The following is a 23,980-nucleotide window of genomic DNA, read 5'->3' on the forward strand; positions in this document are numbered from 1 at the left end:
GGTAGAGAACGAGGAGAGAGGTGGTGGGGATATGTGTGTGTGTGTGGCGGTGTGCTGGGTTGAGAGGAAAAAAAAGAAGTAATATGACAGAGCCAGGAGCTTTGAGAAGCAGAATGTGCCGAAAGCATCTCTCCCATCACCTTCCTTTCTGACTATTCTCCGTGGAGGGGAAGAAAGAAAGCATTTGAAGGAGTGGGAAAGAAAGGAGGGGGGAGGGAAACATTTGCGGCTGAAGCGTCATGGTCCGGCTCGGAGCTGTCAAATTATGACACATCCAACAACTCAGCTTCCTCTCAATCGCAATTACAAAATAGTCCATTAGGCTGCCGGCTGCCTGTCCTTTCTCTTCTCTGCGCTGGGATTTATGCGTGTCAGTGTGTGTAGACCCGTAAGGGTGGGCAAAAGGGAGGACAGCAGGAGGGAGGGGACCTTCCCTGGGTAGAAGATGGCAGTTTTCAAGTCACATAACGAGACAAACAAGCAAACCAACAGTTGTAATTTGATGTGATGTTGACAGTAATTGTCTTTGACGCCACGGATAGGCGTGAGGGTGCAATGGGGGCGCGGCAAGTTGGCCTTGAAGTGGTAGTTATGGAATATAAATGGGGACAGCTTGTTTTCAGAAGGTAGGAAAAGCGGTGTATATGTCAATTTCTGCGAGGGCATTAAAACGCCGCTTCAGTCAACCACCCTATCAGCTTAAATGGATTTTAAATTAGCAGTGAGAGCATGGATAACAACATATCTCAGCGGAAGAGGGCCCACTTTTCCCGAGTGAAAGACATAGATGTGACATGTATAGATTTTGAAGGAGTTAAGACAGCTTTTAGCGATCCCTTTTACTGATACCATTGCCTTTTCTCAGCTTGTGAATGAGGCCTATTCACATTTCAAGCAAATTCAATTTGAGCTCCAAATCAAAGACATGCATTAGGCCACTTTAGTGTAAGGTAATATTAACTGACTGAGAGATATTTGGAAGATGACAATCAACATCACTAGTAATTACATACAAATATAACATGACTTTTCCACCCCGTACATGATCAACGTTCGTCCCCACATGTGCATTTATGAAGCCTCAGCATGACTTACCTGAAAAGGGTTTCATTACTGAACACGCTCACGCATTTTGCACTGAAACTAGTGATACAGATTACTAATCGTGCAATTTGAGCTTTATTGGAAGTCGATCCACACTAAATCCAACCATTTCTGCTTTTTAGCCACTATTGAAACCAGTTATCACAAGTCAAAGCCCAGATGAGCATTTCTGCCCTGAACAGCACCCTGTGTATTTAAGTATAGACATAACCACGGTGTCTCGAATTAATAAGGTCAGCCTCGTTTTATTACTCGGAGAGTAAAGCTAATGAAATCATACAGGAATTAAGTTGTTTAAGGGGTAAACTCTGGCTGTAGGGAGACGATAATGAGCACGTTATGTGGGAACCCCCTACCCCTGTCCTCCCACCTCCTCAGTCTACGTTGAGCTAGTAACATCCTGCTGGTTCACAAATAAAGGACACAAGCAAGTCTTTTAAAGGACAAATACTGTGTGGGGGATTTGGGGGAGCCAGGGTGAACTTAACAAGCAGGGATCTTACAGATTTAAAGGTACTGCTAAAAATTTATGGAGGCATGTTTGGATGAGGGCCATGCTGAACAGCTTGGCCAGCTGAGCAACATCACAGTGGGATGCCTAATAAGCCTTGCACAATTTTTCACCCCATATTTTATCAATAAAAAAGCAGTTTAAACAGCCTCCCCTCGAACCGCAGCCGCTGCACTGCCTGCCATCTGGAGCCCTCTTTCATTTTATAATCCAACTGTCATTAAAATGCTTCTTGGCAGTTTACAGCTCGTTCCCCCTGTGCAGATGTGGAAGCGATCTTCAGACGGGCCTCACTGATCAAAGTGTTCACTGCTGTCAGGCAGAACACTTACCACCCTCAGGCTACCTTCCAGTCCTATCTGGACTTAATACCCCCCCCCCCCTATTTTTTATTTATTTCCACACTTCTGTATTTATCAGGTGCACCACTCCGAGCAGAGCTAAGGTCAGCTCCAGAAGGTGGCTGTAGGTGGGGTTGTGAGGATGCAGATTGTGCTATCAAGGTGCTTTTAAGCAAGGCGTGTGAGCTCGCTGTTTTCTTTAACAAACAATTACAGGGAAGCCCAGGAAATCTAAGTCAAAGCAAAGTTATCACCTTTGCTGGCAGTTTGGTGCAACTGAGTTGAAAAGGTTTTCAGATCCAGATCAAATCAACTTTTAGATAAAAAGCAGTAATATCTGTTCATTACTGAGGACATTAGCTTGTTATCAATCATACAGAGAAGTGCTTGGAACAGTAATTCTATTCGCCATTAGTACTAATAGTAGTTTGTCGAAAAATGCGCACATAGAGCTGGGCGATAGAACGATAACGATACGTATTGCGAAATAACTTTTTCTCGATAGAAAGGTTAAACTATTGCGATAGACCTCATCTCTCTTGTCCTCTTAAAAAAAAAAGAAGAACAGCCAATCCAAATTAACTAGCACAGAGCCGAACCAATCACAGCCGCAGCGTCACGTCACATGACTTGTTACGTACGGCACAAGTGCCAAGCCGCACATGTGTATTTGTTTGGGAAGCAGCCAGCCGCCGTGCCGCCCGGGTAATGGAGGAAATGAGTGTGCCGACTAGAGAAAAATCAACCGAGAGCGTGACCGAAGGTTACCGAAGAGAAAACAGATGATGGTTCCAATGCCGGAGAGATTGTTGACCGGAAGAGCCACAGAAGCTCCGTAGGTGAAGGTAGGAGTAGCGCGCACTGTAAATTGTGCCGAAAGCAGGTCTGGAAATACAATAAAGCGGTGCATGCTCAGTCTCTGACTGGAAGCGCTAATTCGTCATTCGGCTTTTGTCAGACTAACGTAACTGTTGAAACTGTTTGAAAAGCTAAGCTATACAACAAGGAGAGATTGAGAATTTCCTTTTAGTTCTCAGTTTATTTGATATTGACAAAAGTTAGTCAGTTTTGTCTGTTCTTCTGTAAAACAAACTAAGATTTATTTTTAGAATTAATATTTTGTTTCTAAGTGGAATTGACAGTTTAGTCTGTTTCGTTTGTTCTATTTTGAAACTTAAACGCTTTAGCGGCTGCCTTTTGTGTAGTTTGCAATATTTGCCTTTATTTATCTGAAAAAGTCTCATGTTCCTTAAGTACATCTACCCTGTTGAACTTATTATGGGAAATAAATATTTAAATCAAAACAAGCTGCTGAGTATTTCACATTTTACTTGTGAGCAACGGCACATTTAAATCTTACAAATATAGTTATTTGGCTTATATCGTGATAGATATCGTTATCGCCTGAAATGAAAAAAAAACCATATCGTGATATGAAAAAATCTTATATCGCCCAGCTCTATGCGCACATTAGACTGAACGTCGTCAAAACATGCACAGTATTGTGCGGCTCAGTCCTGCTGACATGCGAGCATGATTTAATCGCTCACAAGCTAAAACTGTGCACACAACACAACAATAATAAGCGTGAGCTTTATAACATAATACGAAGCGTTTCTGGCAGCAGACACAAAGGTGATGGCGGTGGGTCAACCCGTTGGCAGCGTCCCTGTATCATATCACTCTGCCACATTCACTGTGTGCACAAGTTTGACTTGTAGGCTGCCCGGCGACCCGCGGCCTCCTCACTGATGTGGCACGGCACACATGGCGTTAATACTCCAACCGGGTGTTGATTGAGCTCCCCTAAAGCCAGTGACGCATGTTGCCTTTGTTTGGCAGCCGTCCCGGTGTAAGAACTGGGGCCATATTCCGCCTGTCAGTGCCATGTGTTCGCTCTCCTCAGAGCACAGCGGCTGATGCCACTCAACCACCAGCCCCCTACCTCCCACCCTCTGGCATCTCTGTGGGCACCCCAGGCCAAGCAGGTCTGTACTAATGAAGTCAAATTAATTTAATGGATGCCCATGCCGCCTGTGTCGGTGGTGCTTGGCAGGGAGACCGTTCAAATGCTGGTCGATGTCTGTAGCTCCAAAACCTCATACATATCCAAGAGCTGGTATACCGCTTCTGTGTGTCAAGCTGCAACTGACAAGCATATCAGCTTCAGTTGTGCCAATGTGCCCTGCATGAAATTGGTCTTCAGTGCCCACAGAAACCATGGCAGGCAATGTTCCACAGTTAACTTCAGAGACAGTCCAGGTGTGTTCGCTAATTAAAGCTTGACAAAACGATACGAAGAGGGAAAAGGAACTGGCAAGTGAGCATGAGTGACAGCCATCATTAATGCCTGCTTTGCTCTCCCCCCCTGCTTCCACATTCCTCCTAACTTTTAGGAAAGACATAATTTTTTATTTCTCCTTCAATCTTTGAAGCCCTGTACCTCGTCCTCTGACTGGTGCACATCACAGACTGCTTTTGTGCATAGGGGACTGCCATGGCTGGGGTTTCTGGTTTAATTGAAGACAGCAGGCCCCTGTTTAGGCCTCTACTCTACGGGGCTCTCAGTTTTCCACATCACATACACATTCGCCCACGGAAAGTTCCCTCCAGAGCCGAAGTGACGCGAGGACCTGCGGTGCTTCAGGTCTGGCAGTCACCAGGCCGTCCACAGGCATCTGAGTGTTTAGATTTACTCGGTTAGCAAAAGAACGATGGTATATGTTTCTCTCAGCCGGTGGGAAAGCTGCTCACTGCTCACTTTCTTTATTGTCCGTCATCACCATTATGAGGGCTGCAACTGATCCTTCCCATACAGGTTGTGAAACCTGGCCTCAGTATGTAATTGAAGATTAAATAAAGAGCCTCAAGAAATAACTATAGCTTGGGACTTTTTTTTAATACGTGTTGATATTTCTTATAAGATTTCTATAAAAAGTGTGTCACACAACATTGCTGACTGGCTACTTTTTAAAAGGAACAGGAGCTCTTATTTTCCTGCAGCCACAGTCAACCTAAACTACATTTAATCATTTTCAAGGGCAAAGAGGAGACAAGGCTTCTTCAGGGAAACATTACCCAGAATGGTACTGATTCCTAATAACAACAGGGAATTCTATATTTATCCCTGAATGCATATGTCATTTGTTGTGAAGGAAAAGTGAGTCCTCTTGCATTAAGCGGCCTCATGCAGACAAGCCAAGGCTGAGACAGAGTCTTGGTGCGCCAGCATAAACGCACACAAGTCTGTCTTCCATTTCCAGCCAGAAGAAATGTGTAAGTAATTACAGTCCAACCATGTTTATTGAATAAAAACCCACTTTGGCATTATGTTTATGCACGATCAGAAACGCTCAAATCCTACATCCACATACACAAAAACATTTGTGTCTTACTCGCTTCCCACAGAACATCTGTATCCAATGTGGAGTCAATTTTACTTTTATTACTCATGTGGAAAAATGTATATAGTGCTTGGATTGTTATTCAAACAGAGGCCACTTGAAAAACAATGATTTCTGTGCCATGTGGGTTTGGAGCAGAGTGGACACACACTTAGCACAGGGTTAGAGAGTTTAGCCGCATGCTAAAGGTTTTGTCACACAAATGCACTGAGATTACTTCACTTCTGATTAAGTGACTGTTGTAAAAGCGCATCATTAGAAGCATATGACCTATAAATAAACCTCAACATGACTTAATTTTAATTATTTTCGAAATAATTAAATTGTGGGTGAAGCTTCCAATCCAAGCTGAAATCTTCTTTAACTTACAAATGCAACTATTAATTAAAAAAAAAGTTTGTTTTTCAAAATGTATACTGCTAAAAATATTCTCTACAAACATGGATATAACAAATAACGCAGTGCACTTATAGCATTATTCCCAACAGATCCAAATACTTTGATGCAGTACCAGTTAGATGCATTGTGACATCACAGCTGGTGTAAAATCTCACAACTTGTCTTGTTTGATATGGCGTGCCATGCTTTCTCTATTACCGTATCATTGAACTGACGAGATCTCTAGCAGAAAATTGTTCAATCGAGCGTTTCACCTGGCCGTTGCTGAAAACTCTTCTATTACAGAATCGGAGCTCTCAGGTGGGAAAAACAGTGTTTGAAGAAAACCGCCTCTAAAAATGGATCTAGTCCGGGTGGAAGAAAAACACATAGCAAAACCTGGTGTTCATCGAGGCAACAATAATTCCCCCAATAACAATGATCACAAGCTGTTGAACATGGCTGAGTGGTGACGGGATTTTCTTTTTTTTCAAAGAGCTAGCAGAGCACTGCTGTTCCAGAGACAGAGGGTAGGGTGTGTGCTATGATTTTAACAGAACAAAGGAACAACTATGTTCTATTAACACTCTCTGCCAACACAAACAGCCTCGCTGAAAGACGGCAGTAAGTGAAAGAAGATTACAGTCTGGATGCCATGTTATGTTTTCATACCTCCCTTGTTCTTAGTGGCTGACGTGGTTTTGGTTGCCACAGACCTTCTATTTTCATCTGCGATGCCAACATCTGTGCTAACCTTTAAGAAAGAATCTGGACCGGGATATTGGATGCCACATCGGTGATGCCACGGCTGCGTTGACTGTCCCTGCATTGCTGTATGACATGCATTGCTAGTGACAAGCTGTCTTTGCTGATGTCAGTTGGCTGTGTCTGCTGGCTGGCCCTGCAGAAACTCCAAGTCGTTCTCTGTCATCACGCCTCTTCTTCCCAACATGCACTGGGGCTGGTTTTCACCGCAGAGCGTGCCCTTAGTATCACTTGCTTCTAAGCTACACAAATACACACGCATCATATGCTGCTAAGACTAAATGTGTCCTTCTTCACTTCAGAGGCAAATCAAAGTGAGCTCTCTGATAACTGCATACTTGTGCACTAAATGTGCAACAGATGCGTTGCTTGAAAACCACTCAAAAAAAAAAAAAAAAAAAGAAGCCTGCAGAGCTCATATGAGCTGGAGCTGACCATAAATGAGAGCATGTTGCAAACAGCCCAATATCAATCAAAGAGATAAGTGCTTCCAGGTACATTGTAACAGCTAGATGTAATAAACATCATGAGACCAACTAATGAAGAATATATTTATTTCTGGCCAGTGTACAAAGCTAAAAGTCAGAATTATTTTCCTCTAAGAAGCTGATTATAGCATAAACTAAATCTTAACCTTAATCCATAAACTCACAGGAAGCTTTACATCCAAACAATACTGAAATTAGGGGGAATGGTTAATCTTCTGATTTGAATGTTTCTCCACATTTTCCACCCTTTTCTGCTTTCTGCCAGAAAGCGAAAACAATCCTGAAAGGAGGAACTAACTGACTAAGAGGAAGAAATGAAGGACGCGGAAGGAGAGAGAAAGACAAAAGCAAGAAGAGAAAAAAATGACATCTCCATATTAAGGCCTGTGTTGCCGGTGTCAGTTCTAATTTCACAGTGCCTGTGGGGAGCTGAATGCAACCAGTCAGCTCTGGTCTCATCTCGTTCTTCCTCCATTTTAAATCAGGGACGATGATTCCCAAGCTGGGGGGAAAGGAATATTACTGGCAAATTGGTTTTAGACTAAAGATGGTGGCGAGGCATTCTGCTTTCTCAGCTCTTTCCCAGGTGCACTTAATCTAATTTCATTAAAGAGATGAGGACGGATGATCACTTGTGTCGAAACATTAAGCCGGTCCATTTTTTCCATCCATAAAAAACGCTCAGGTTGTCAGCAGCCCGGTGCATGCCCTGTTTGTTATTGAATATGATGACTCTTGGAGACCAATCTAGAGCTTGCAAGGCACTGGGAGTTGAGTGTGGAGGCTATATCTACATGCATATATATTACTATTGGCTTCTTTCCTTTTTCAAGATGGTGACAGAGGAAAAGATGTAAAGAATGAACAATGGAAAAGGCAATTAAGAAGTAGCCAGTGAATGAAAAAGACCAGGGACAAGAAGAGAATAATGTTAAAACAATAAGAGAGGTGAAGGCAATGGTGCTGTTAACATATATGGTTTGATCCCCATCCAATCCTCCGGTAATGTTGTGCGAGTACTGCCAGCTTTACAGGACGTAACCTCCAACGCTTCAGTTGGGAGGATACCACCAGCCGACGAGCCATTAATGATAAGTCGCTGAGACGTGGTGATATGGCATTCATTCTGCAAACTGCAGGAAGATATGGACGTAGAGGGGGAATTAATGTGTCAGTCAGAGCCCATGTGCTGGCCTGGTAGAAGAGTACACCAGAGCCATAAAAGAACTCATTGACAGGATGTGGTAATGGTCCTCGGAGACTCCCTCGGAGACAGATTCACTTTCTGCTGAATGACTGCTCGGCAAAGAGGACCAAATAGAATTAGCTGACCGGGGTGTCCTCCGCTGTGTGGTAGTGTGGCCATTGAGGCTGCTGCATTAATGTTTCGCATACAGGCCACTATAATATTTGCACAGGAGAAAGAATACCAGGGAAATTGGAGGAGCTAGGGAAGATGGCAAAGTGAGGCCTAATGGAGATAGGATGACACTCCAGGAGAGTGCATGAACAAACTGAGAAGGGATAAAATACCACTCTATTTCTTTCCATAGCTCTCCAATGAAAGAAAATGATGTCCTGACTTGAAGTACCTCAGATGTGTCAGAGACTGGCCAGTTTGGAAAGTTCATTCATTGCAGAAGGATGGAGGCAGAAATCAGTAATACTAAAAGACGGTTTAAGTTAATTAGTAAATTGCTTAATATCACTGTCAAGTGATAAATCAGCAAAAAGAAACAAGAAATCCATGAAGTGGTTAGGAGCCAGAAAGATATTACTGCTGGTGATATGAGGATTTTGATGAGTTGTTGGGGAAAAGAGCGTAAAAAATGTGCTTGTTTACATTTTAAGTACATGTTGTTTGCTGAAGGTTTCTTCCTGTTAAAAGGGAGTTTTTCCTTCCCACTGTCACCAAGTGCTGACTGCTGGGGTTCTGTCTATTATTGTAGGGTCTTTAGAGCCTTGAGATGGCTGTTGTTTCGATTTGGTGTTATAAAAATAAAATTGTTTTGAAATTCTTTATACAATTTCACCCAACATTGACCCTGTGACTGCACACTAATTGTCCCATTCTACAAGCACAACCAATCACTCAGCCCACTTTCTGCAGAGCTAAGACGTGTTCTGGGGCATATGAGAGCATTTTAGCAGCTCAAAGTATTTAGATCCAGACTTAACGGTGAATGATGTTCCCATGTGTGCAGCACAGTCTCACGTGAATACATTTAGTTTCTGTGTTGCTACGCTGTTTCTTATTTAAGCTGTGGTTACTTTCTTTGCAAGCTTCAAATTTAGCATAGCTTTGTGCAAACACATTAACCGTTGCTTTAATGACAGTAAACACAGTGAAAAGACTGTTCTACTTAAGAATTCCTAATTTTGTGGGTTGTTTTATGCCTCTGAGGTGCAGGCATATGACGAGCCAATATCAAGGGTATATTATATAAAATCACACTCAATACTTCTCATTGTCAAACATGACATCACATGACAGGCCTCTCAACAAACACTGGTAACAATGTGAACACTATACCAAGATTCTGATTGCTTGTTTCATCAAGGCAGGCCCATCTATATGAAGCTATTTCTTAGGGCACCCTCGCACTTAACTAGAAACGACTGGGCAATTGCTAAAGATTTCAAATCTGACATGCTCTGGAAACACGCCATTGGGTGCTATATCAAAGCATTGCTTTGATGCAAGCGAGTTCCACAAGGTGCAGCAATCTAAACTGACTTTGCTGTAGCAACTCGTCAGTGTTATTTAAATACAGTGTAACTGATTGCACCCTGGGGGCACACCTGGAAGCAATATTCTAATTAAGTTAATCTGTGAAATCCCGACAATGTGGGTGTTCAGGTGCCTGGTAATCTGATGTGAAAGGAGCCTTTGTTTTCACTGGAAAGATTCGGGAGGAGCTGGCACCTGTTTTAGCAAAACGTTGCAGAAAATTATCACTGTCGAGTTATCCTGAGTGCAGGCAATTACAAATGACAGTGTTTGTCTTTCTCCTCATGGAACCCAATTTTTACACCGTCATATTTTTTTCCTGCTTTTGGTGATGGCCTGTCAAATTATTTTTTCCCCATTCTTCTCCCTTCCTCTGCAATTTGATATGGATGATTCGCAACTCTCATCACCTTGATTATGGTAATACGTGTTTCTGAGGCAATAAAAAGGGCAGGGCTGCTATAGCCTTTATCCAGATGTTCTTTTCTTCTTGCACGCTTGGAAAACACGTCAACACTAACAGAGACTTTTCAAAGAATCCACAACAGCGAAAGAGCGAAACGTAGTTTTGGAATTATGCCATTGCTCTGTTACATTTCCTGTTGGCTTTAGGAGAAATCTTTTGTTTACAGTCAATACCTCTGCTCGTGGGAATGGAACTTTACCACTACTGGAAGAACAGAACACTTTAACACTTATTTTTGAGGCCCCCGTTTTTACTTATCTAATAAAAATTTTTATTATTATTATTTTTTAGTTTCATTCTTCAACAAGGTAGTTAGATGATCATTTTTCAGTATAGTCCTGTGTGACTAGCCAGTCCACAATCAACTATGGACTGGCAGTGTATGCATACATTTTAGGTTCTTGTGTTCCAGTGCTGCATTCCTACCATATGTTGCTTGCTGAAGTCAAAATAATATTAGCTGGCAGCTAAAAAAAGGGGAAAAAAGCCAGGTTTTGGATTACTGCAAACAAAAGTGAATGCAGAGACCCATAAACAAGCAGCAACTGAAGGTGGCTGCAGTGAAGGCCTGGCAGAGGCTCTCGACAGAGGAAAACGAATCATTCACTGACTCCAAAGCGTTTTCATCCCAGTATTAAAAACTATCTTTATGTTTAAAATGTTGTTTTATTATTTTTATAAAGCTCTTGTTATGTGTAAAAATGCACATTAGTTTCATCTGAACTTTGCAGTTCATTTTATTCTACCTGAAAACAACAAGCATGTGAATATTGCTCCCTATCACTGCCACTAAGATGAGTCAACTTCAGTGTGTGAACGAGAGGAATAATAACACTGACGACTCTTTCACTGTACATATGGGCAAGTCAGTATTGCTTTAATATAGACTTGACAAAACATGAAACTTGTACTTAAAAAGCTTAGAACTGAGAATGGAAACTAAGAGTTGAGACAGACAAAAACAAGCTAGCGACCACACTGAAGCCTAGATAGTTTGACTAATAGTAACTTTCACAAGTTGTTTTCACTTGCAGTATTACTTTGCTGCTTATGGATTAGGATTCACATTGATTGTTCAGGAAGATGTCTTTTTGCACTAACATCTACAGAAATATGCACTGACTATGTTTCTCACAGTGAGAGCGCAAACTGGTGTGCAATAAAAGTGGCATTACTATTTTTCCAGAGATTTCTCAAGCTAAAACACTTCCTGATGACATACTAATGAAAAGTAGTCTGAGAAGAAGGTGAAGCTACAATCTGGCTCTTGGACTGTGAAATAATTGGCACGAAATTCAACAATCAGACTTGGCAGCAGTGTCTAACAGTCTACCATGTCTTGAATTGCGTCCCAGTCCACAGACAGGCTGACACATAACCAACAACACAGAAAGACAGCTGAGTTTCTGTAAAACTGTCAAAGCGCTTCTTGATTTTTCTCCTGCCCATCTTTATGTTTAGTTCTGTAGTACCAAACTTTTTTTTTTTCAATACTGAAAATTAAAACGAGTCTCAAGTAACCGAGAGGAAACAAAAACCCTTAGAAGGAAACACTTCCTTCTACTTTACTTCCCTCTCTCCTCCACCCACAGTGTTGCCAGGGAGCCGTATGGAGACTGACAGGCCTGCTACATCTCTCTGTCGTGTCAACTAGCTCGTGCCCTCGGTTCCTCCTCGCTTAAATGAAGAGATAAAAGCCTATTGACTTGCCAGGCTACAGTTAATGCAAATTGGGCTTGCTATCAATGTATTATTTATAGGGAGAGCTGGAGACATTTCCACAGAACTGGGAGCTAAGCTTACAGGAGATTAGGCATGCTATCAAATTCATTTACCAGAGAGTAATTGCTAAACTGTGCAGGAATTAGGATGCGTAAGGTTCCCCAAAGGCGTTTCATCTTGTAACCAGGTGCCTGCCATCAGCCAACCACCTCTGAGATGATTACAAACACTCAGAGGTGAAACTGATAGACTACATCTGTCAAATTGTGAACTGGTAACCTGATGACAACGCTTTCTGAAGAAAATCAAGGTGTTACTAGTTAGCAGCACAACTAAAGCATATTTTAAATGAAATTGTTGAACGATCTTGTTAAACATTCTGGTTGTAACTTGTAAATCTGTCATTCATCATACTGAAAATAAAACACACGCGTTACAAACTCCGGCTGCTGTCGAGTAACTTAGAAGCAGATAAAGGTGTTATGTGCTTTGTGAATAGATTAAATGCAGATTTTACTGCATGCAGCACACACTACGATCTAAGCTAGGAGGCATATGTAGGAAATATTTGTGCATAAAGTGTTCCAAAAATAATAGGTACCGCGTCTTTTCATAAAGAACAGAAAACCAACACTGAAAATCAGTCTCTTGATGTGCAACATTTTTCTTGTCACTTTCATGCTCCGTACGATTCAAATGATCAACAGTGTTGGGACCAGGCGCAGTTGCTTTTTACCCCCTTATCTTTTTTTCACTAACAATACACTATGACTATCTCCCCTTTCTCAGTTGAGAGCTCAAATTTGTTATTCGCAACTCTCCGATTCTTCATGCGCTGGGTGAGTAAACACAGGAAAAGCAGTCTTACCTTGTCGTCAATGTCACTCTCGCTGTCACACTGTAACAGAAAAGAGACAGACACAGGAAATATAAGGAATTATTCATTTGGCTCCCCACCCCAGTAGCATAATCAGTGCAGATGTTATTTTTGTGTGCAACCTCTCATTCACTGTCAGCTTTCAGTGCAAACGGCAGAGGATGAAGAGGGAAAGGAGAGTGCGGTAGTCTGAAAGAGGTTTTTTTCAAGTTTCAAAAGGAGCACAGTGGCACAAAACGCCTTTCTGGTGTTTCTGTCGCAAATTCACTGCTTTAAATTTGCAAAGGATGAAAATACTTTGCACGGGATTCTATTATAAAGAGTCTGTTTAGTGACTTGGCATTCAGCTGCAGCTTGTCATTTAGCCTTTTAAGTGTGCTTTAAAATTGGACGATAGCATCTCAAGGACACAGAGAGCGTAGGTTCTTTGAATTCTCCAGCACAGTGCCTATTAAGTGTGGTATTTCAAATCCGTGGTGTGACAAACCAGTCTTTAATTTGTATGTCAGTCTTCTACAGGGATAAAGGAACTGAATAACAAGAGAGGTTGTATTCTGAAATGTACCTTGTTCTAGCACAGCTAAAGGCCAAATCACCTTCCATTCAGTCAAGAAGAGAAATGGTTTGTCTTCAGCACTTCAAATTTCACCAATGAAATATGCAGTGATTGGGATCAAATATATCAAAAAGAGTAAAAAGAATATCAAAGAAAAAGATTTCAAAAAAGTCAGACCTTGCCACTTTTTGCAAACAGATGACAAGAATGCTGCAAATACCAAGAGCCCGGCCTTTTATTCCTGGTATGTTCACCGACACAAAACTCTTTTTGGCAAATAATAAAAACACGATTAAACTCGCACAAATACGGGAAATTATTTTCACCTTTACTCCGGAAAAATGTGTTAAGTTAAGGTAAAGTCAATAACCCTGTCTAACAGCATTTGTTTGATTTTCTTTGCAACATTCCTGAACTTGTATGCACCTTACGAGCTCCTGCGTCTAACATTCGCTCGTCACGAACGGCTCCTGGCTGGTTACACCTCAAAGATGGAGAAGCTGTGGAAACAGGAGTGGCTGAGCTGCCTTGCCAGGCCCACTGGACCTCACAGCAGGATGCATGAGGAACAGAGCAATTCAACCAAAGAGCCACATGGAGAAAGGACGACGGTGAAAAAAAACTGCCTTCAATCTGTCAATTAAGTCCCTGTGGCAACATATTTAAGTGGGCCCTCTCTATTTTGTTTGACTCCCTTTCAAAGTGGAGCACAATGAGGAGGGAGCTGTGTCAATGGAGGCACAGTGTCCTTTTGTCGTGAGCGTGGTGGGTCCAAATGTATAATTAAGTAACGAGAGTAATCAGAACAAGGGCTCGGTGGCCAAGATCTCTCAGGAGAGGAGAAAGGGGGGATGTGTGTGAGTGTGTGGGTTCAGGGGTGAGTCCATGCCCAATAGCTTATCCTACTAGGCAATGCCAAAGGTTGGTAGGAGTCCTTGGCTGCAGAGTCATCACTAACAACTCTGTAAGATGTGTGTGTTTACTTATACCAGACATGCTGGAAGAAAATACACTTGTTGGAGGGTATAAAACAAGTATGTGCTCTGAATAACAGAGTGTAGTCATGAACTGTCAAACGCACTGCTTAAATAGTACACACAACGACACCACAAGGAAAATAGTCTTTTCAATAAGTAATTCAATATAAATAGTGGTAAGAATTTTCCTGCCTTTTGATTATTATTATTAACCTTTATTTTACCAGGAAAAGTCCCATTGAGATTAAAAACCTCTTTTTCAAGGGAGTACTGGCCAAGAGGCGACAACATGTTAAAATTACAAAGTTACATGGGATTCATGTCTATATTTCTTCTTTTTGAGCAGTTTACTGGTGGATTTGCTCATGTGCTCAGGCTGATCCTGGTTAAAAGGTCCACTTGTAGCTCAACGAAACTTTCAAGCTTTACTCTTTGATAAGATGTAAAAATCATAGTTAAATCAATGACTGCAGAGATCTGCGATTTCCACTGCAATGTGCAACAGCTTGTAAGAGGTTTTTCTCCTGAACAGGGCTAAGCTACTAGTGATATACAACTTAACCTATATCTTGATCACATTACTACAAATTCCAGGCCTTTGCATATACGTTCAACAACTAGAAATGATATTTTTTCTGCTTCATGTGCCATTTACATTTATATATAACATAATACTTTTCTCAGTGTAGATGCCTACATTTACACAGATGTGATGAACTTTAGGTAAATCTCAAACACTTTTTTCTCTGTTGTTTAACTGAATAAAGTCTGAAATTTTCACCATCTGTAAATTATTCTACTTGCACTAGAAAGAGCTGCTTTATATAATTCGGAGAGCAGGTTAAATCCAATAGATGTCTTTGGGGATCTGTCAGTACGACACCACACATTTCAAAAGCAGAGACCACCAGACCTTAACACTCTAGGATTAACCTAAAAGATCCCCCCCCTCCCCCGCACACACACAAACACACACACACACACACACACAGACACACAGAGTACTTAAACAAATGAAAATATTGGACACATTTTTATACAAAATATCTTCTTTTCTCTTCTTTGAACTACTGCTTGTCAAAAGACAATCATTACAAAGTGCCGGGCATTAAGAAGAGAAAGTGGCAAAGGATTCATGTCAATCAGTTTCCATTCAGGCTGTGAATTCCAGACAAATTAATTGCAATCCATTTCTATACTGGTAGTTAGGAGCACATCACAACCTGTTATCATCACCCATTTGTTCCCTCAGAATTCTGGTATTTTACCACAAAGAAATCACATTCAAAACAATGCTTCTCTCCATCTTCATCTAACTATGAATTGCGAAAAAAGAAAAGAAAATTGATCCACTCTCTAACATTACCCCTTCCCTGCAGAAAATGGAGTAAATGTATTCTTAGCATGCAGCTGAACGGATGACTTCCATCTCACAGCAGTTGTGAGATCCATTCTATTACTGAGGACGAGTTTAAACCGTAGGTGATGGAGATGAACAACTGGCATGGTCTATTCCCTGGGTGCATGCTTGGCCTTGTTGTTGCAGCAGTAGCCATGACACTAGATATGAGGCCTCACAAGGCTGGAGCTGGCGAGGAGGAAAAATAATATCAAAAGAGCACAGCATGGTGCTTATCCTTTTACAAGTAGCATGCACTGTAGCAGAGCGAGAAGAGAAATAGTAGCTAGGGCTCAGACAGAGACAGAGAGAGGCACAGCACAGCAGGGGAGAGAGAGGTAGGTGGAAAGAGGGGAACAAAACAACAGTAAGAACAGGCGGGGGGGATGCTATAGAGATGAAGGGATAGGCAGTGTTACAGCAGTTTTTGTCAGGCCCACATGTGATTGCCCTGTTGGGCTATAACACTTGGTCCATTCAAAGAAAGAAACACAATAAAAGTCCAAGATTGGCTCGTGTTTGTGCACGCATTGTTGTTGGCGAGAGCAGCGCTACGTCGTTTAGCACCCTATGCTTCTTTTGACTGTCTGCACGAGGAAAACAATTTTCAGCAAGAAGGTACAAGAAAGCCAAATGATGAAAATGCAAAACCACAACCCCAAACAGAAGCCTCCCTAAACAGCATGTCTGGTGGTCAGAGGGGACATTGTTAAAATCGAAAAGATACGCTGCTCACTAAGCTGCCTGACAGGAGCCAAGCCCCTGGTGGGTTCTGTCTCTTGCAGTACCCCCCGCCCCCCCTCCGCCCCCCACCTCAAAAAAAAAAAAAAAAAAAAGGCTAGTTCTTCAGAGGCATGGAGCAAGCAGCAACATCTGCACCTGGCAACCGCCAGCTACGAAGGGCAACGGGGGACCAGAATCAGTGGATGGCTCATCCACAAACCCTCCCTCCCAGCTTTCCACCTCCTCTCCAACCCCTCCTCCCCTCAGCCAGCACATCAGACGAACGCGTTTGACATTTACACAGCTTTCAACACTTCAGAGACAGGAGATTTATTCCGCCAGCGGCCCTGGCTGGAGCCAGGCCTCGACCTGGGCTAGCCCCCATGACGACCCTGTAGCTCAGCCCTGAAATGAGGCAGGGCTGAGAAAGAGAGTAGCGTGAGGGAGGGGGAAAAAAACAGAAAGAGAGGGATGGATGTCTCGATTCTCCTGGACATTTCTCTGGCAGATTCTGATAGACGTGCAAGGGGAAGACAATAAGCGTTGCGCATCCCGGAGCACATTAAAACGACTGGCCAAATTAATCACACAGTTCCACTTGTCACACTCGGAGGACAGTCTGCCATGAATTCTGCCTCAGAGATAGAAAGAGGAACAGAAGAGGAACTTGCCCAGCAACGCAAATGCTGGCATGGCGTCAACAACTGTCTTCCTGAATACTGATCACAAGCCTGTGCTTGCTGCAAGAAATGTTGAAAAAAAGAGAGAGAGCAGGAGAGAGCTGCTGGCATCAAAGTGCCACTGTCAGTTCCTTCTCAAAATAAATAAAGCAGTAAATAAAATGAATAAAAGCAGAAGAGGAGAGCATAAAAGCGTCAGTGCTTTGATAATACTATTCGTGATAAAAGCTTGATTGGCTGTAATTTTTCAAAGTCACTGTAAGGTGTGTTTCTGCTAAATTACAGTCATATCTAATAACTGTAGATGCAATGGCACGACGAGGAACTGGATTAAAGCAAAATTAACTCCTGATAAGCAACCAGTTGTGTTCCATTCAGGCCCAAAACAACATTAACTGACGGGGAGATGGGCGCTGCATCATGACAGCAGCGAAAGAGCATCTGCTTTTCTTGATGTTTTATCCAAATGTATAAAGTTAAAGTGTCCGCGATGCAAAAGTCTACAGCGGTGGAAGAAATGGCTTCAATTTATAAGACATTTCTCCAGGCACATATACTGAGATACCCCTGATTCTAAAAGAAGACCTCTAACAAACCCGGATCTCCTGGAGTGAGAGCACACAGAGGAGGTAATGGTCCATTTAGATGGTCGCGGACGGAAGCGGTGTCGAATACTGGTGGAACAACACCAATTTTCTCCTGCAATTTCCCTCCTGCAGATACTGGGATGAGGTGTGGGAGCGTAGGCGTCATGACCATTCTGACGGGGTCTGGATGCAAAGCCTCAAGTCCACCGGGGGACCCCCTGCTTGGGCTGAAACATCAGCAGGAGATCTGAAAGTCTCACTGGCCCTGCGGCAAAGCTTAACTTCAACTCATCTTTCATAATTTATCAGCAGGACATTTTAGTTGCATGTTCTTATGTGCTAACCCTTTGTCATGACTCAGTGGAGAGTTCAGATTTGATTGCGTTCATGATACTATCTGCCTGGAAGAGCTGGACAATGCCATCCTCCATAGTGCTTATCAAAACAAATCAGGGTTAGAGACTGAATCCAAGGTGAACTAGGGCCTGATGGAGCCCTAGTGTGGGGAAGGTCAGCAGTCGGGCAAAGAGTGGGCTGAAGATGGACGGATGCAGATGCAATCTTTAACCAAACAACTGCTTGTCCTGTTACTGGAAAAGCTTAATGAAAGGGAACTGGCAATTCCAGGCCAGGCACTTGGCCTGTGCTCCAGACGATGATAGCTATGGATGAGTGGTGAAGCACCAGGCAGAACCAAAGCACAACACTATAGAATGTTTATATATATAACGGTAGAGTAAATGATACATGGCCATTGTGATGGTGTCTGGTTACATATATATGTAATCATGCAAGTGTGTTCAAAAAACCTTTAAATAGTAAAAAAAAAATCAATTACTCATTTCATATCTTTGGATGATCAGATAAACCTAATAATTTTGTATCTATGCTGAAACTAAATGGGGTAAAAAGCTTCGGGAGTCTGGTGCATTAATGCTATTCATAGCAAAAACACACCACTGCATTTAACTTTCACAACCAGGGAGAGGGAAAAATCAAGCAATTTATCTTGACCCTAATAGCTGTATCTGAAAGCACCACCGAGCAAAGCGATTTGATCACAGGATCAAATCTATACAGCCTTTTGACCCCTGACCTCCTCAGCAGGCAGCATGGGAAGTCAGCTGATTACCCAGGGTCAGCCTTAGAGCTCTGGATTAGGAAAGTATTGATCTCAGTGAAGATGTAGGGTCCGCGGGGAATAAGATTGAGAGAAAAAGCTCTACCGGGCAGAAATGATATCGACCAGCAGACCTAGACAGGCTCTCACGCAAAACCATATTTGAGCTTGGGACATTGGAATTGACTGTGCAAACAAGAGAGGACTTCAGCAAAACCTCCTTTCACAGAGGCCCATTGAGAGAGGGCAGAGAGAGAGAGTGATAGTGAAGGGGGATTGAAGAAGACAGGGTTGGAGAAAATGCTCTTTGCATTAGCCAGACACACCGTGGTCTCTGCTTTAGAACTGACACACTCGAGTAAAGAGCCAGTAGAGGCCATGTAAATCAAGCTGAGGTGAGGAAAGATATAGTTCTTGCCCGGGACCACACTAAGCAGACTTTAACATTACCCAGAGTCCACGTAAACAGCACTGAGACCTGGACCCTCTCTGTTTCAATTCTATGAAAGGTATTTGGTGAGGTCAACGAGCAAGAAGGAGATGGGGGGGGGGGGGGGGGGGGGGTGGACAGATTGACGATGATAACCCGCCTCCTTTCACTAAATTAGAGGACTGCCTTGCTCCCCATGCTTTCAGGATAACCCTGAGGGAGGGACAGAGCTGGCTGGGCTGCTGGTGTGATCCTTGGAGTAGTTTGGCAACGGGAAAACAGACAGTAATGGCAGATGTATGAGAGAACAGGGAGCATTTATTCAGCTCAGAGAGAAAAAGGAAACTGCCAGAAATCTGATGGGACAGGGAATACACAACTGTGTTATGAATATAGCTGAAGAAGAAAAATGGGCATACAGGTAAGGGAGAACGAGAGAGAAAAATAAAACACTGATTTATGTTTTTTTTATTTTTTCTACTTATTTCTTTATTTTTTTGTCTTTCATGGGGCCCCTGCAGCTCCTTCTCCTCTCTGCTGACTGCAGCTAGTGCTATCTTGCCTTCAGAAATTAGCGTGCACAGACACACACGCGCAACGCTCGGTACCTCCCAGAGTTCTGACATGGCCCTGGGCCTGTTGCTGCTGAGCTGCAGCGGCAGACACTGGGCATTGGAAATTTAAGTCGGGGCGTAGGAGAAATTAGGCGAGGAGGCAAGGAAATGGGATGTTGACTTGAACTGGCCCTGGGGGCAGCTGAGAGTCTCCCTGTGCAGCTCCGTTGGCTGCCTGACAGTTTGATGGAGCGAGTGGAGGCTTCCCCGCGGCCCGAGCCGCCGTCTCTAACACTGATATAGCTCAGTGAGGAACAGATTGAGCCTCCAGGCATTGCTCTGTACTGCTACCCCCCTTCTCTCTGACTCTTTCTCGCTCTGTACTACTGCTACTAACTCTCTCTCCTTTGCTAATCCTGTGAAGCCAACAGAGACATGAGCACACAATATATGTGCATATACATATGAGCTACTGTGGATGTTCGCATGAAATAAAATACTACACGCATGCAAATACTTATATGCATGCGGACACTTTGATACACAGGCATAACAGCAATCCCCACAGAGAACTTGGCTCTCACTCTCTCCGTCTCCTCTCTACGACAGTAATGTGATGAGCACTACAGATGCTGTTTACTGAGCTCTGGCTGACACACAGGGGGAAGGAAGAGGAGAGGGAGGGTGGGATGGAGGAAGAGGCAGAAGGAGGTAGAGTCAGGGGGCTGGCAGGCCACAGCCATAATGAAAAGAATCTGGCGGCAGCCCACTGTGTGCTGGTCATGAGAAGCATGTGCCGCCGGGGGGCTCTACTGCTAATTTCAGGGGGCAGCCAAGCATTTCACGCTAGACTTGTCATCGGGCCAGAGGGGGCATTCATACTGGGTGACAGCAAATGCAAGAGGGCGGGTAAAGGGTTCGGCGGGAGGGGGGGAGGCCAAAGAGCGAGGGCGAAACCTTCAGCTCCCTTACGTCCCGTCCCCCCCTCTGCAATGATCAAACGTTATAGGCAGGGTACAGAATTACAAATGAGTGTCCTGTGGCAAGAGCTGGAACTAGATTCAACTACTTTCTTTGCTCTGCTCTCTCCTCAGGTAGCCACGAGGGGCACACTTCATCCTCCAACCCCTGCTGTCCAGACAGGATCTGATACCAGTGCTTGCATCTTCCTTGTTAACCTCGCAATAATAATGTGTTACAAAATCTCCCACTTGCAGACAGATGTACTGTGTGTGCATTGCCCTTGGGCTTTTGCAGTATGGATAAAATCTGATAATGCAGCCAATTAAAACAGTGTTATTTTTCCACAATGCCTGCTATATTCTGACACGCCCACAGACAATAAAGGACCAAATACTAAAAACTCTGATGGACGACAACTGCGTGACCCTAACCCTGCCATGTCATTGATTTTTTTGCCTCGGTTACTTTCTTTCTTGTTTACAGGACAGGTAGTCTCTTAAAAGCTTAATGATTAACAGGCACATGTTTAATTTGAGATACAGACTGGTCTGAGGATTCAGCGTGCACTTTCTCTCACGAGTCACTCAGATAAAGAAAATCAGACGGGGGAGAACTCGCTGTCAACCCGACCAGTGCATCTAAGATCCTACGAGATCGATGTGAGGGAGGCAGAAAGATGTCGAGTGAGAGCAGGAGCTACCAGCTAAGGAGTTGATACTAACAGCTGGCAGCCTACCCACCTAAAAAGGGATGACTGAGTCTAGTCTGGAGAATCAAGCAAGAAAGCCAGGATGAAAGGAGAAGTGCGAGAGATGGAGTCACTAATAAAAGATGGTTGGGTGATGGTAGATGAGTGGATGCGGGACGGGTTGGGGAGGGGGGATTTTGAAACAAGCTGTCACATGAGAAAGAAAGAAAGGGAAACAGAAAAAAGTAAGACAGAGGAATCTAGACTGGAGGAGGAGAGAGGAAAGAAGGAGGCAGCCACATTGCACACTTCAGGCTGTGAATAATTTAGAGGAGCACTGGGGAGACGAGACGAAGATGAACACAAAACACTGGCAGCGTTTGACCTAGAGCTCCAGCTACATCAGTGCACATCACAGAGCGGAGAGCTCTCTCTTCCTCCCTCCCTCCCTCTTTCTCTTTTCCCCTCTTTTGCTCTTCATCTGCCTCCCTCTGTGTCAGGGAGGAAACAGCTGTACGCTATTCTTGTTTCGCCTCACATTCTATGAAAGTCAACAGAATGGCTGACAACTCAGTTTCATAAGGATCTCTCTCTCTCCCTACATGCTCTGGGCATGTCAGAAGAGTCAGAAGAGCCTTGCATATAAAGGATGGATGTGCATCCAGGCTATACGTAGCTGGATGCATGTCTGTCTGCAGATGCCCCTGGCATACAAAGGAGTAATGATGCTATTACATTTGCACAGATTTGTGGGATAAAAGCTTCAACTGCAGTTTTAGCCACCTCACTGCCCAAATGTTTTGTTGCAATTTTGTAATTTACGTTGTTTTGTGCTTTACATGTGCTAAAACTGTTATTTAGCAGTAATAATTTCTTTCGCAAATCTTTAACTCTCGCCATTTTAAATGGGATGATTTTGGTCTAATATCTTTGTTAATTGGACATTTTTGGGGTTAACAAGTGATCAAATTATAATTTAGAGAACTAGGAGAATGTGATGTCTAAAGTTGGCAGAACGAGAAAGTAAGAATCAGCTGATTAGTTGTGTACTTTCAGCTATGAAAATGTATGAATGCATGAACTGCACTTGGCAGATTTTCGCTATAACAGGAAACTAAATAAAAAGCTGTGAATCTCAAAACTCCAACATGAATTTTCTGTTCATTACTGTTGTTTTAAATACATTTCTAACTGTCATTACATAAACACAATCTATGTCGGGATCAGTGCTGCGAGGAACAAGGACCGGAAACTCATCTTAAGCCAGCAGTAAATAACAGCTTCAAGATTGGAGGTTAAACAGAGATTTCTAACGCCACCTTTGTCGAGGTGCCATACATCACCTCATCTGCTAATGTGTGTGTCTGTGTGTGTCTGTGTGTGTATGATGAAAGGAACACTGGGCATCTGCGGTGGGAGTGGCCGTTGGGCGGACAGAGGGTGATGTGATCAACCCAAAAGGGAGGGGCAATTTATTACTGTAATTAAGGAGCAGTGAGATTAGAGAGGCTGGGTTTGAACATGCATATTTATATATACATATAATACATGTCTTCATTTGAAAAAAAAAAAAAAGATAACATGAGATGAGCAAAAACAAAAGGTCTAAAGATGGCAACCAAATAAAACATGAACTAAATCGGTTCCCTCTGCGTATTTTCTCCCTCCCTCCCTCCCTCCCTCCCTCCTATGCCCTCTCACTCCCTCTCTCACTGTCTCTTGCTCAGTCTGTGTGTTTGATATTAATGGGACGTCCCTTGTTTGTAAATGTGCCAAGTTGTGTGCACCACTGCAGGCTGTCTATTATAGCAGGCCTCTGGGGCAGCTATTCCATATGGCGTCACATATGGTACTCAGCAGCATCAATTAATGTTGTTATAATACTGATTTTTATGAGCCGGGGTTTAAATCCTTTCCTATTTTTTCCCTAACCCACGCTCCCCTTGTGTTCTCTTCCTAGCATCGCTGTTTCTTTCATTTGTCAAACTGCTTCTCTGCCATACCTCAAACCTTTGACAATCTGACTTCTGAAGACTATCGAGAATACGAAAAGTTTTCTATGCCAAATAAGCTCCTACCAGCTCTGCTGAATGCTGCTTAAAGACCTTGAACACGTCTTTGTTCCTTCTGTGCTGCAGAACTAAACTATTGCCAATGTGTCAGTATCGTCTTTGAAGCTCAGAATTCGATCAGTAATAACACGGAAAACATGAAAGCTACAAAAACAAGGATTAGACAGGAATTACAGTGTGAAAACCAACTTACATTTGCATCTGTAACCAGACAACGCATTTACAGGAAATAATGTAGTTTTGGTCACATTAAACTAGCATCAGGGACTATTAATGTGTTAAATTAGGTCTGTATTTATGCACAAAGCGATAGGCAGATGAATGTAAGAGCAGAATCTGAGGGGCCCTTTTGTTTCCTGGTGCCTTTGGTGGCGGATCTGACAGGAAGGGAACAAGAGCGTAGCAAAAAGCCTCGCTCCCAGCCACACCAGCCTTGTCAGCGAC

General features: G+C 43.1%; 1 protein-coding gene across 10 annotated transcripts in view; it reads right to left on the minus strand.

Annotated features, from left to right (window-relative positions):
• Positions 1-23,980, minus strand: part of fbrsl1 (fibrosin-like 1) — a 290,242-nt gene that overhangs the window by 78,581 nt on the left and 187,681 nt on the right. For all 10 annotated transcript variants that reach the window (XM_076890570.1, XM_076890573.1, XM_076890572.1 and 7 more), the window contains one exon: positions 12,779-12,808. In XM_076890570.1, coding sequence (XP_076746685.1) covers positions 12,779-12,808 — 30 coding nt within the window. The remainder of the gene's footprint in view (positions 1-12,778; positions 12,809-23,980) is intronic.

Source organism: Maylandia zebra, linkage group LG12 (genome assembly GCF_041146795.1).
Source record: "Maylandia zebra isolate NMK-2024a linkage group LG12, Mzebra_GT3a, whole genome shotgun sequence".
NCBI classification, from domain to species: Eukaryota; Metazoa; Chordata; class Actinopteri; order Cichliformes; family Cichlidae; genus Maylandia; species Maylandia zebra.